This window comes from Medicago sativa, chromosome 5 (genome assembly GCF_051527215.1).
Source record: "Medicago sativa cultivar Bolivia chromosome 5, Bolivia_mono, whole genome shotgun sequence".
Classification (NCBI taxonomy): Eukaryota; Viridiplantae; Streptophyta; class Magnoliopsida; order Fabales; family Fabaceae; genus Medicago; species Medicago sativa.
The window spans coordinates 15940629-15955608 of record NC_140753.1 but is presented as its reverse complement, the minus strand read 5'-3'; the positions used below and the strand labels follow the sequence as shown (position 1 = coordinate 15955608).

The window sequence follows — 14980 nt, the reverse complement described above, 5'->3', positions numbered from 1 at the left end:
GTTATTTAATGAGAAGTAATTCCATATTCATGAAATTCTTGCAAACTCCAAGAACCATTAACTTCATTAATTGAAACAACTAAAACTTTTCTTAGCACAAGTTACAATCATCATTTCACATCATATTATATATTGCCAATGTTATGTACTAGTATGTACTATCAAATAATGATTAACGGACTCAACAAAGTTGTTATGACATCTAAGGAAGTTTTCAATAAATAGTTCTATTAGTTATTGTTAAACATTTAAACGAGCCACACATATAACGATGACAATTATAACATAACGTAAAGTAAATACGTAACATTATAACTAGCAATATATATAAATGCATCTAGTGTGTTAGTAAATACATAACATTATAACTAGCAATATATATAAATGCATCAAGTGTGTTAGTAAATACGTAACATTATAACTAGCAATATATATAAATGCATCAAGTGTCTTAAAGGACGAATATAGAATATATAACAAGACATTTAGTCTTGATTATTACTAAAATAAAAGTAATAAAAGGTAAAAATAATAGTAGATATCATGGGATTGTGGCTCTATAGTGTAGCATCTATTTTTCTATGCATTTTTCTTCAAGCCCTTTTCAATGCAATCCGCAACAAGAAGCTACCACCAAGCCCTCCGACCATACCTTTCATAGGTAACATCTTATGGCTCTTAAAGTCATCAAAAAATTTTGCGGAACTTGAACTTGTCCTTCGTTCATTACGTTCCAAATATGGTGACATTGTTACCATTTTCATAGGTTCAAGACCTTCAATTTTTATAACATCCCACGAAGTCGCTCATAGAGTACTTGTTAAAAATGGTACGATTTTTGCTAATCGTCCTGCATCTCTTCTAACAACCAACATTTTCTTCCCGAAACAACGCACTATTAGTCAATCCCCTTATGGTCCCATTTGGAAATTATTGCGCCAAAATTTCATGCAAGCGACCCAGCCTTCTCGATTAAATTCCTATTCTCATTGTCGTAAATGGGCATTAAATATTCTGAAGAAAAATATTTTAGCGGACATTGAACAAGGAAACAAGGCAATACATATTGATGATTATTTCAATTTTGCATTGTATACTTTGTTCACATACATGTTATGGGGGGAGAAATTTGATAAAGAAATCGTTGAGAGTATTCAAAGGGTACAACATTGTTTAATTTACAATTTCATTAAGTTCAATGTGTTGAATTTTGCACCAATGTTGTCTAGGTTTGTGTTTAGAGGATTATGGAGAGAGATCATGCAAATTCGTGAAAATCAAATGAATGTGTTTCTTCCTATTATAAAAGCACGCCAAGAGAAAATAAAAAACAAGATTAATGTTGACATTGAAGATGAAGATAAGGAAGATTTTGAGGCATATGTTGATACTCTTTTTGATCTAAAACTTCCAGAAAGTGGGGAAAATTTTAATGATGAAGAGTTAGTGAGTATGTGTTCTGAATTTATGCTAGGTGGAACGGACACAACAGCTACCACATTGTTATGGACCATGGCTAATTTAGTAAAGAATCAAAAGATTCAAGAGAAACTTTATGATGAAATTAAGGAAGTTGTGAAACACAATGAAGAAGTTGAAGAGGAACATTTGAAAAGGATGCCTTATTTGAAGGCAGTGGTGTTGGAAACATTTAGGAGACATCCACCAGGTCATTTTATATTGCCTAGGGCCGTTATACAAGAAACTACTTTCGATGGTCATAAAATACCAAAAAATGCGATGATTAATTTTCCTGTGGCCGAATTTGGATGGGACCCTAGTGTGTGGGAAAATCCTATGGAGTTTAAGCCTGAAAGGTTTTTGAGTGAAGAAAATGCTAATTTTGATCTAAAAGGGATTAAAGAGATTAAAATGATGCCTTTTGGCGCAGGTAGAAGGGTTTGTCCAGCAATTAATATTGCAACATTTCATCTTGGGTACATTGTGGCTAATTTGGTGAGGGATTTTAAATGGACAATTGAAGATGGGTGTGAGGTTGACTTGAGTGAGAAACAATCCTTTACTATTATGATGAAGAATCCATTAAAACCATGTTTGTCTCCAAGAATCACTTAAAATTTTTGTCTTTCAATTTTATGATTTTGTTTTTGGGGTGCTAGGATATTCCTTTTCTGTTTCAACCCCGCCATTAAATAAAAAATATATAAAAATAATGTAAGTTTTTTGTGTGTGTTATTTTCTTAATAATTAATTAATGTTACTTTGAGTGTACCTTTATTTTGGGTACAAACTTTGAATGTACCTTTTAACTATTATTAATTTAATTACATTACATTTTGTTGTAAAACTTATAACACTCTTCAAGTACAGTAGCTTTTTTTTTCAGGGAAAGTACAGTAGTTGTTATTAAACTCATTTTTTTACTTTACTTTTTTTCCTTCTTATTTCTTTTCTCACTCACAAAATTCAAAATATAAATTTTAAAATAAAACAATGACTTAAATGCAGTTTTGGTATTTTTTTTTTGTATTTTTGAAATTTTGATACCCATATTTTTAAATTCAGTTTCTTGGCCCCTATTTCAAATTTTTCTAACTTTTAATCTTCAAACCCTATTTTAAGGTCAACTTTAATAATGTGTTTAAATCACTAATGATGTGGCAAAGCGCGCGCACACACACATATATATATATATACACACATATTTTCCTCAATTATTAAATTCTACCACCATACCATGATAGTAGTAAACATGCAAAAATAAAAAAGAAACAAAAATAGTAAAAATTACATAAATACAGAAACTATATAGAAACGGTTTTTCAAAAAAAAAAAAAACTACTCCTTCCGTCCCGGATTAACTGAGCCAAAAGCTCATTTTACATATATTAAGAAAAATGTATAAATGAAGAAGAGAGAAAAATAGTTTTAAGTGCACTTGTTAAATATTGATGCATTCTCCACTATCATAAATGTAAAGTTGAATATATTGAATTGGGAATGATGAAAGTAGTATTAATTAGAGTTATAAAGGGAAAAAAAGTAATCAATATTGTATTGAAAAGTGAAATGACTCAGTTATTTTGGAACATTTTTTTTTTTACAAATGACTCGGTTATTATAGGACGGAGGGAGTAATATCGAAATAGTAAAAATTTCATAAATACTAAAACTATATAGGAACTCCATAAAATAAAGCAAAAGGATAGAAAGTGTTGTTGTTATACTGTACGCAATGTATGTATGAGCTGTATAACGGGATTGTAATGCGTCGGTTGCACGTGCGATATGTCAAAATTCTCACGTGCGAAAACAGCTTATAGCTCTTAATTAATCTCATTGGTTCAACTTTAATTCCCAAAAAAAAGCATCTTCTTAGTTCACACACTCACACACTCACTCTTTGGAATTGGAATCACACAAATCTCAGAACAAACACAACGAAGCAGTGATAGTGATAACGGTGGTTTTATCGTTTTCTATTTACACCTCCACTTGCATTTCATTTCATTTCTCTCTCATTTTTGCATCTCAGATCGAACAAATCAACGTTGCTTCGTATGCACTCTCTCTCTCTCTCTCTCTCTCTCTAGATTATTCTGTGCTTTTTTCAATTTTGCTGAAATTCACTATCGCTGTTTGCTGAAATTCACTATCGCTGTTCGTGAAATTGAAGTTGATGATAAGTTAATCTGGATTTGATTTTTCTGCATTGCTTAATTTTGATTTGAAATGTTGAATTGGAGTTCTTATTAGTTCAATTAAAAAATTAAGTTAAAAATGCTTATTAGTTAATCTGGATTAGTATACACTATACATGATTTGAATTGTGAAGTTCGTTTAGTAGTTGTTTACCTAGGTTCAGTTTAGATTAACTTTTTAAGTTTTTCAGTTGAAATTTTGCGTTACTTTTTTCATCCGTGATAGGTAAAAAGTGCTTTTGCGTTTGAGCTGGAAATTTTGTAAAATGAGTGTTGTTTAGAGGAAAATTCTTGATGATTTGTTCATAGAGAATGGTTGATTGTGGATTCTTAGTCATTGTCTTACGACTTGTTTGGATTGACTTATTTAAGCTTAGTTACTGACAATCAAAGAGACTTTCTAGGAGATTCTGTGGAAATAGTTTATGACATGTCTATTATTGTCAGATTATGTGCATAAGCTCTTGCTCTAAGATAACATGTGACATCAACTTATAGCTTATATGAAATAGTTTGACGGTATTTTATCTTGTTATAGAAATAGCGTATACATAGGGACTTATATGTTGCTACTAGCACTAAATTTAGATGTTTATCCAAACTTGCATTAGAATTTTCTCGTGTTTTTATTTACTTGGTGAGGTTATGTGTTTGGTTATCGGTGACAAAAATTAATTGAGGTAACTGAGTTTGGCTAAAAGTGAGTTGAAGGTAAATTGCTTTATGTTTGGATACATTCATGTAAAAGTGAGTTGAACAATAAATTTGTGTGTAAAAATCAATTCTAGACTCAATAACTCTAATTTCTTACTTCAAGATAGAATCAATTTTAGAGGCAAAATCAATTTTACTCGAGAGCAACCAAACATGTCAAAATCAATACGTCAACTCTAGAATCAATTTTGATTCTTCCAAAAGTGAAATCGAACACATACTAACTGTTTTTAAAGTGCTATTGAAATTGCTGATATTTGTAACTGTTACACTAACTTTTGGTTCTTGTGTGGTGTATTTTTACTTTAATACATCTGTCATAATGATGGTTCTTGTACGGTTTAATCTCAGTTTAGTTGGTTTGATGTTGCAGGCAGCATCTACGTTCATCTGCACTGCTAATGTATATAACAACCAGATAACTACATGGTGGAGAGACATTTCAGATACTTTTGCCTCAGATGAATTTTACTAGTTCGACTATACACTGTTGCTATGGACATTTGTCTTATCAAAGGCCAATGGCTGTGGCTTCTGTATGTTTTGTTGATACATATTGTAATTAATAACATAGAAGCGATAACTCCGGATGGTATGATACTGTTTTAGGATATTAGTCTGATTTTGATTTAATTATTTTTTCGGTTATTCTTCTATAACAAATGTGTCGAAATAAGTCAAAGCTTCATGAATTCTAGTTACATTATTCTTAGTTGTGTTTGTTCTTGCTTGGGACTTTGTTTAAAATAACATCTAATAAATTTCACGAGGTAGATTCCTTTTCTTTTGCATAATTAAATTGATTGTTATATTCTATCACATTTATAGGTGAGGCACTTATCAACTTCAGGACAACAATTGGTAGCTCTGATGGTATCCTGTTACAATGGAGGCCTGAGGATCCTGACCCATGTAAATGGAAAGGAGTGAAATGTGATCCAAAAACCAAGAGAGTGACACATCTGTGAGTTTTTAAACTTGTCATTTCTTGTCTTTCACATGCTACAAGACTTTAGTTTTGAGATGAAAGCATTTCATGCATCATCTTGTTTTGAATGACTGGTGTAGTTTGTCAAATGTATTATGCTGTGGGTAGATGCTGCTCAAAAAATAAAATTGCTGTGGGTAGATGAATTATATTATGTTAGTCTTGTACTTATAAGGTTGCAAAAGCATAGCTTTATGAAGCTTCATGGGAATGTTTCAACCATGTATGAACATAAACATTTATGTTCTGATTTTGACTTAAAATTCTGTAAACAAATGTTATCTAATTTTCATAGCTAGTACTGATTGTATATTTCACATAATACAATTTTCCTCCTCATTTTCTCACCACTCTAGTCTCTGATGGTTAAATAACATTTTGAGTGACATACTTCAAATTTCTTCCACCCTACTGAGTCCACCGTTTCTTAAACTCTGTTTTTGTGTTCCCCTCTTTTCTTTTATGGGTTTTGTGTTGGAGTAGTATTTTCATTAATACAGGGTAGGATATAACTTTTTTTCTATATATTAACATCCTTGAAAGTTGAAACATTGCATCTGCACGATACTTTGGTTACCAGCCTTCTGAATTTTAGAAAAAAGCACTTTACATTAAGATATGACAGGAGACTTGTTGGCAATTATATATGGAGTTCCTTATCTAACTTTGCTTTCATTGGTGATATTGTAGGATTCTATCACACCATAAGTTAATTGGGCCTTTATCACCTGACCTGGGGAAGTTAGACCGTCTGAAAGTTCTGTATGTGTTTTAAAAATTTGGATTGCATATATATTTTCGTTTAATTATTTGATACTATCACATCATTTCTTATGTAATGACAATATTAATGTATCTGTTGCAGTGCTCTTCATAACAACAACCTCTATGACAAAATTCCACCAGAATTGGGAAATTGCACCGAATTGCAGTCAATGTACGTAATCATTTTGGTCCACTTGCTGTTCCATTTTTTTGTTTGTTCTCCTATTTACTTTAGAAAATTATCTGCATTTATTTGGTTTACGATGATATTAGGATAATTCAATTTAACAATCTAATATCATGCTTATAAAAAAAAAAAAAAATCTAATATCACATTTATTAGCTTTAATATTATGCATGTACATGTTCAAATTGCTTATTACCTTTATGTTCAATCTATTGCATGCTTATAAAAAAAAAAAAAAATCTAATATCACATTTATTAGCTTTAATATTATGCATGTACATGTTCAAATTGCTTATTACATTTATGTTCAATCTATTGCACATACTCCATAGCCTTTGGACAATGCGTTCTTATATTCTTCATATTGGCTTGGAGCATTTTGTTGCAAAGTTCATGTGTTGTATGACTTTGCTGTCACCAAGAAAGTTTCTCCATTATAACTGCTAGATCTTTTTCTTATGTTGTGGTTTAATTTGGGCAAATCCAATTTTTCTATGTTGGTATTCGGCAATAACTGTCAATTTGGGTTGTCCAGCTTTTTACAGGGTAATTACCTTAGTGGAATGATTCCAAGTGAAATAGGAAATCTCTCACAGCTTCAAAATTTGTGAGTTTCTACTTATTATTGATATTTTATTATTTGTGTGCGGATCAAACACTAAATATTGTATGGTTCATTCTGTTTTAATTTCAAGAATAAACGACCTAAGAAAAAAGGAGGAAAGAATCCCTCAAAAAAAAAAAAAAAGGAGGAAAGAAAAAGGAATATATGAAAAAAAATCAAATTTTCTGGTGTTACAGAGATTATATTCATCAACATGTCTTCCTATTTTACAGGGATATATCAAGCAATTCCCTTGGTGGGAATATTCCAGCGTCAATTGGAAAGTTGTATAATCTAAAAAACTTGTACGTAGACTTCTTTTCTGCTATGGTTGTTCTTTCTTTACACCCATTTTTTTTTTTCTTTCTAATTTCTATTTTTTAAATGTATATTTAATATTTTCTTCATGTTGGATACTTTGCAGCAATGTATCAACCAATTTTCTGGTTGGACCAATACCTTCTGACGGCGTCCTTGCCCACTTTACTGGAAGCTCGTAAGTGTGACTTTTATTAAGTCCTAGGTTTCTTTGGTTGGGCAATTGATACTCGACGATTATTTTTTATTTTTCGAGGACTGATACTCTACTATTTATTCACACTTCAAATAAACAACTTATAATCGTAATTCCCTCAAAAAAAAAATCGTAATTCACTAAATTACGCTTGCCTATTTATTTATTTTAAATAAATTTGAGTTTTAATTTTTAAATAAACATGTTAATGACTTCATAAAAAATTAAATAAAAATAAACATATTATTCTATTCACATGTCACAATAATATTTAGCCACAATTTTATTTGTGGGTACAATTTTCATTATTAAATATTTATATAATTGAAATTTTCTATCATTGCCTCCATCACATTTTGCTTGATGTTTTGACAAAATATTTGTCTTATTTTGATTGTTATTTTACAATATCAATGAAGTATTAAATATTCTTTTTCTTCTATACCTTTAACTTGTTCCTGTTGTGGAGTATGTTGTAAAGAACCTAATTAATGAGAGATAAAATGCGTATCACTAATATAATCAAAAGTTGGTCAATGAAAGTTGATATATTTGGTCCAAATTTTGCTTATATTTGAGGAGTTCAGATCTGCTCTGTTTAGTCTTTGTTGAATAAGAGAGAAAAGAGAGACATATGATTATTTGAGGAGTTCAGATCTGCTCTGTTTAGTCTTTGTTGAATAAGAGAGAAAAGAGAGACATATGATGAAAACCGTCTGATGGAAGGTTTATTATATAGGAGTTAAGTAGCTTAGAGACTAAGCTAGCTATGATATATTTACAGAAGGAATATTCTAAATAATATTCTATGCTAAGTAACTTAGAAAGTAAGCTAAAATATATTTACAACGTAAATATAATTATTCACTATTTATTTAAACATCAACAGTCTTGTTCATTGGATAAATTCACGACACGTGGCAAAAAAAATCCAATGGCTGTGTTTAAAAATTGAAAAATCAGTATCTGTTTAATAAAAAAAGGGAAACATGTTTAAATAAAGATTAGAGTAAAAACTTAGCTTGGAGTCTTTATAGATAAATGGTAATATAAGTAATTATGACTAAATTGAATAGATTAGTAGAAATTATTCGAGAGTAATTTAGGGAATCACAGTTATGAGTTGTTAGAGGGTGATTGCATTTCTCAATTTTGATCAGCATTCTGAGATAGTTTCAAGCAACAGATGGAGTGCATGCCAAAGGCATGTCACAATTATTGATTATTTTCGATCTGCTAGTCAGATTACTGAATAGATATACTTGAAGAAAATTAAGATTTTAAGATCAAGGAAAAATGTGAGTGAGAATGGATCATCAACTGTAGATATTCTAAACTCATGTGAATTCTGGTGCACTTCTAGTTATCTTCTTTTGATGGTTGTAGTATGATCATGCTTCTTCTGCTCCTTTATCTAATGACTCTTTCTTTTTCTCCCCATTCGAAAAAGAAACAACAAATTAACGCCTATTTCTCCTATACCTACTTTGTTGCCTCTAAACATTTTAGTGGTGATGTGCTATTTTAACTTGCTCACAACTCATGTTTATTAAACTTATACATTTATGCTTTGTTTGAATGTAATGAGATAAATAAAGTCATGCATGTTTTCTGTAAGCATTCTGCATTTTCTTTTCTTGTCCTCTCCCAACAAAGACTCAAGGTTTGACTTGATTCTATAAAACAACGTATTTAATAAGGTATCAAGATATTCGTATCTTCTACATTAGGGAATAACAAGATGTGCATCATAAAAGTAAAGAAGTCGTCCAGCAGTTCCTTGATATTTGGTGCACTTTAATGTTGAAATCCGTCTTAGTTTTGATATTCTAAAGATTAGCTGTTACTTGTTACCCATGGATGCAGATTTCTGAAGGCATAAATCAATACTGAATCTACCTACGTATTAACTCCTACGTTGTCGTGTCGTGACCGAGATTTTTATAGATATACCAAGTCATAACATGAGTATCATCAATAGTTGTGTTATGTTTTTTTTATACTTCTACCTTGCGGATCGATCATATTAAACTGTCCTGATGAAGTAGTCTATCTCTGAGGATTTAAATCTATTTTTCTATATTGAGACATATGTCTTGTTGCAGGTTTGTTGGAAACCGTGGTTTGTGTGGCGTGCAAATCGATTCAACTTGTAAAGATGATGGTTCACCTGGGAATAGTTCTTCAGGTAAAGCTGCATGCTTTTCCTTGATCTTTCATTTAGTCTCATGCTAAGCTTGCTCTCTCTTTTTGTTTCTGTTTCTTTGATTAATGATGTATTATCTTTTCATATAAGATACTTCTACTGAAACATTTGAGCTTTCAGCTCTATAGATATTCGGCTTACTTTTTTTGAGAAAAGGTGGCAATTTGACTCCTCAATCGCTTTTAGATGAAGCTAAAATGATAAGGCCATATGAAGGTCTATACTTCATTTTAGATGAAACTTTTTTTTTCCGAGGGTGTAATGGTGGTACCATGAGGCATTTTAGTAATACCTCTATCCTGGACTGATATTCTTTTCTAACAAAATGAAGCTAAAACTTTTCTTTTCGAGGGTGTAATTGTAGTATCATGAGGCTTTTTAATAATACCTATATCGACCTATGTTGTCTTCCTGGACCTATTTATTACCTATATTTATGCATGGCTAATTTGATAAAAAGAAGAAATTTTACAAGTGTTTTAGAAGAGCTAAGGAAGATAAATTATCCTCCTAAATCAATCAATAGAAATAGAAAAGTTTAAAATTCAAATATACGTTAATTCTGTTTAAATCGATAAAATGTCGTAGTATTTGTCTGATTTTTGTTATATTGGCACATCCCTGTTTGGACTTCGATTACTTCTAGTTTTCCCAACTATATTTTTGACAGCGTAGTATAGTATAGTCACTCATATCAAGTTGTCATTATTTCCATTTTTGACTTCTATTGTTTTATTCCTTATAGACCAAACTCAAAATGGAAAGAAGAAATATTCTGGCCGACTTCTCATCAGTGCATCAGCAACTGTGGGCGCACTACTTTTGGTGGCACTTATGTGCTTCTGGGGCTGTTTTCTTTATAAAAAGTTTGGTAAAAATGATAGAATAAGTCTTGCAGTGGATGTTGGTCCAGGTACACTCCTTATCTTTCTGTGACTTGCTCATAGACCTGTTTCAGCTAGCTTTTTCTACTTTATGCATTTAAAAACCTTGTTAAAATATAATAAAATATATCTTTATATTTAAACACCCTTGAAATTTAATATCTCTAAATAATGTGCTGTAGGTGCCTCGATAGTGATGTTTCATGGAGACCTACCATATTCTTCGAAAGACATTATTAAGAAACTAGAGACTTTGAATGAGGAACACATAATAGGAGTAGGGGGATTTGGAACTGTTTACAAGCTTGCAATGGATGATGGGAATGTATTTGCGTTGAAAAAGATCGTAAAGTTGAACGAGGGATTTGATCGTTTTTTTGAGAGGGAGCTTGCAATTCTTGGAAGCATAAAACACCGTTATTTAGTTAACTTACGTGGATATTGTAATTCACCTACATCAAAGTTGTTAATATATGACTACCTACCTGGCGGTAGTCTTGATGAAGTTCTTCATGGTATGATCTTTATTTGAATACTTACAATATATATTTCCATCATATTAATATGTGAAGCCGCTGAATCTGTATTATTGGGTTAAGCTTGAGATTTTAGAGAGGGCATGTGGTGATTACAAAGTCAAATGATAACATGTGGTAATCATTATTTATTTATAACAAATTAAACCTCTGATTAAGAATCCTTGGTAACTCTCAAAATAGATCACGGCAAATATATCTATGGTTATGTTGTATGCATTAACTGTATTTCTTGATGAACATTTGCGGTAGATCTGAACATATGAATCTTTGATGTTTTTTTGGATTTGTAATATACCAATTCAACCTGGAATTGTTTGTTAACATTTGATGTTTCAAGATTAGGATATAATATTTCTATCTGTTTGGGTTCTTATGCTATTATGCTTCTGTTATTTGCTTGTTGAATATGGCATTTTTATTTATTACGCACTATTTGATGCAAATTCAATTAACATTGAAGCTAGTACAGTATCTCTGCTTAAATCTTTTTTGGGGAATAATGATGTTTGTGCTGCACTGCACAGAAAGATCTGAGCAACTAGACTGGGATTCACGGTTGAATATAATCATGGGAGCTGCAAAAGGGCTTGCTTACTTGCACCACGATTGTTCCCCTAGGATCATACACCGTGACATTAAATCGAGCAACATTTTGCTTGATGGAAAATTGGATGCTAGAGTTTCTGATTTTGGACTTGCCAAACTTCTGGAGGATGAAGAATCTCACATCACCACTATTGTTGCCGGAACATTTGGTTATCTAGCTCCAGGTAAGCAATGATGATAATCACCCTCTAGATAGTTGTCTGGAGCATGAATAATGGTATTTACTATTTAGCACTTGAAATATTAACGAGGGTCTCTTATTGTCGAGGGTATCTATAACTAGTTACTAGGTGGTCTAATACTGCATGGATATTTATCTGCTTGTCTCTTGTTTTGACATGTTTAAACGAAATATCTCTATGGGGTAAGTGCTTGTGAAGTTATACAAGATTGTCTTTTGAAAAAGAGTAAATGCTAGTGTTGTCTTTTTTCTTCTGGCCTTTATATAGAAAGAGAAACATAGGACTGCTGTTGCCTAATCAACCAAAAGAACATGAAGAAAATGACCGAGTATGATAAAAACCTTTAATATTATTTCTTAAAGTAAAGTAGCTGCTTATAATCATCAATATATGTGTTAAGCTGCTTCACAATTTCGTGACATTGATAGGGCTGATTATGTTTGAGGTGCACAAAAATGTGATTTTTGTTGATCTATTAATTCTGCACTTTAACTCCATATTATTTGAGCAAGCCTCCATACTCCTTTGTAGAGTATATGCAAAGTGGAAGAGCAACTGAGAAGACCGATGTTTATAGTTTTGGGGTGTTGACACTTGAAGTGCTTAGTGGAAAGCGGCCAACAGATGCATCCTTCATTGAAAAGGGTCTAAATGTTGTTGGTTGGGTATGTGATGCACCTTACTATTAGTTTTTTGTTGTTTAATAATATTAGTTTTATCGCATGTTATTAAATCCTTTCTATTTCTTTTAAAAGCAAATTTTTTGTTTAGTTTTATACTTTTAGATTTAGTTTTTAAACATAAATACTCACTGAAGTAGCTTTTGTTGATTTGTGATACATGTGCATGTATATTTAGTTTTCATCCAAATTTCAATATATAGTTTTATTTGTGATAGTGCATATATGCATCTAATTAAAATCTTAATCAACAGTTATGAAACATTTTATTCTTTTAAGTGCATCTCAAATTTAGCTTCTTCACTGAAATAAAATCTCATAATTTCGTTTGGAGAAGATAAATCCGTAAGAATACGCCAGTCTGTTATAAAATGGGCTTCTTTATGGTTACCACTACAATTAGCATGAACTGAGTGTGATTGAGAGTGTTGATTATATTATTTAAGCAGGTGAACAGAAACTTGGAGGTAATCTTTAAAGTGCATCTCATAGTTTAGTTTAGACGAGCTGAATCCTTAGGAATTGTTATAACATGGGCTTCTTTGTCGTTACCACTACAATTAGCATGAACTGGTGTGGTTGAGAGTGTTGATTATATTATTTAAGTAGGTGAAATATCTAAACTTGTTATCATCTTCTATTACATGTTCCTTTTTATGCAATTAGAAAGCGGATGAAATCTTAGTTGCTACTTTAAAAGGGAATGGGCCCCATTCTAATGCCATAATTTGCCATCATGCAGTTGAATTTCCTTATTACTGAAAATAGGCCAAGGGAAATTGTCGATCCACTATGCGACGGGGTGCAGGTGGAGAGCCTTGATGCCTTGCTCTCTATGGCTATTCAGTGTGTTTCCTCAAATCCAGAGGATCGACCCACTATGCACCGAGTGGTCCAGTTGCTTGAATCGGAGGTAGTAACTCCATGCCCAAGTGACTTCTATGATTCGAACTCTGACTAGAAAGCTTGCGAAGACAATTTAATGGTATGTTGTGTTTGCATCCCTGTCGCTGCAAATTACTTGAGTCAGAAGTGATGAAACAGGTTAACAATCTGTGTACAACTTTTCATCTGAATTGCATTCATTCAAAAAGTTTATGATGGAAGATGTCCTTCATTAGACCACTTCACAACAGAAGGTGTTGTTATTCCACGGATATCATCATTCGACATTTCAGGCATTTCTTTGTCTTCTGATTGTGTTGCATGTTATATTTGGTCGTGGTTCCCCCTTCCACTTGTGCTTCCACTCCTTTTGTTAGCATTTTGTAATCTTAGTCACATTGTTCACTCCAATTTAAGTGTATATGATATGTATAATTTCAGAAAGTCCACATTTACAAGTGATTCTTATTTATTTTTGTAATATATGTTTCCATAAAAGAATCCATCTAAATTCTATCAAAAAAAAAAAAAAAGAAAGAAAGAAAAAGAATGGTTCTCTGTTCTCAGTCACTCTCTACTGAGATTCCTTCTTTTAGTGCAATATTTACCTGTTTGGGCGTAGGAAAGTTCACCAATGGAGCGACTTTGTCACTCATATTATACTTCGTAAAGTCTTGAATATAAGCAACAAAAAAGTTGTTTTGTTATCTAATATATAAATGATCGTTAAATGGTACTTCTATCATATTTAATGCTATTACTTCTAAATTCGTTTTCAATTATTTATGTTTGAATCCTCCAAGTGTCAATTTTTATCGATTTGTTTATAGTGGGATTGGTCCTACGGATTAGTCGTTTCTTGAATTAAATACTAAATTTCCAAACAAAAATTTAGATTTTACTTTTCTATAACCATTTTATTATCATAGAAAAAATTAAATCTCCAAAAAATTATCATGAACAAGTTTTCACGAGGGACAATTTAGAAAATACAATTATGGCAAAACTATATTTTAAGTCCCTTAAGTTGTTCATTTTGTTCACTTATCTTACAAAAATTGAGTTAGAAAACAAAATTAAACACGTTTTTGGACTTTAGATTTTCAATTCATATTAGGGTTAATTATGTTTCTAGTCCCTATAAAATAGCGACCTTGTAAGTTTAGTCCCTACTTAATTTTAATAGCATTTTTAGTCCCTAATTTTGTTTTTCTGCACTGAGTATTAGTCCCTACTCAATTCAAATTTGTTTAATTTATGCTTAAACTCTTAAATTTTTGAACAATTTTTTGCAGACATGTTTAGAACATTACTAAAAGTTCGTCCGCAAAAAATTATCGCAAAATTTGATTTTTACATCCAGATTTTATTACTTTTTATCTTTAACTTTTGTCGTTTTAAAAAATTCATATTTAATTCATTTCATGTCAGAAAATTCTAAATTTTAGTAAACGAACCTTTCATAGTGTTCTAATCTTGTCTCAAAAAAATCGTTCAAAAATTTAAGAGTTTAAGGATAATTAATCAATCTTTGTTTTAGTAGGGACTAAAATTATAAGTAAAT

The 14980-nt window shown here is 31.4% G+C and overlaps 1 protein-coding gene and 1 pseudogene across 3 annotated transcripts; both read left to right on the top strand.

Moving 5' to 3' along the window:
* Window positions 1-543: 543 nt before the first annotated feature.
* On the top strand, window positions 544-2262 carry LOC146920498 (cytochrome P450 89A2 pseudogene; annotated as a pseudogene). The gene has a single exon (XR_015010723.1). The product of XR_015010723.1 is annotated as a cytochrome P450 89A2 pseudogene (transcript).
* Window positions 2263-3307: 1045 nt separating this feature from the next.
* On the top strand, window positions 3308-13874 carry FEI1 (Leucine-rich repeat protein kinase family protein). 2 transcript variants are annotated; one of them, XM_085713907.1, is made up of 14 exons: window positions 3308-3519; window positions 4750-4968; window positions 5205-5340; window positions 6055-6126; window positions 6230-6301; window positions 6852-6923; window positions 7154-7225; window positions 7345-7416; window positions 9540-9622; window positions 10386-10553; window positions 10707-11039; window positions 11588-11833; window positions 12383-12516; window positions 13274-13874. In XM_085713907.1, exons 2-14 carry the CDS (start codon window positions 4872-4874, stop codon window positions 13490-13492), a joined length of 1776 nt encoding a protein of 591 aa, XP_085570033.1. In that variant the 5' UTR covers window positions 3308-3519; window positions 4750-4871; the 3' UTR covers window positions 13493-13874. The 2 variants fall into 2 exon arrangements, with proteins under 2 accessions (XP_085570033.1, XP_085570034.1); XM_085713908.1 differs by having other exon boundaries at window positions 3308-3647.
* The last annotated feature ends 1106 nt before the right edge of the window (window positions 13875-14980 follow it).

What these genes read in the sequence shown, in the direction of transcription:
- FEI1 (XM_085713907.1), top strand. Translation starts at nt 4,872, where the DNA reads ATGGACATTTGTCTTATCAAAGGCCAATGGCTGTGGCTTCTGTATGTT. An exon ending in TGCACCGAATTGCAGTCAAT is followed by an intron (nt 6,302 to 6,851) that starts GTACGTAATCAT and finishes TGGGTTGTCCAG; the next exon opens with CTTTTTACAGGGTAATTACC. An exon ending in ACCTGGGAATAGTTCTTCAG is followed by an intron (nt 9,623 to 10,385) that starts GTAAAGCTGCAT and finishes TATTCCTTATAG; the next exon opens with ACCAAACTCAAAATGGAAAG.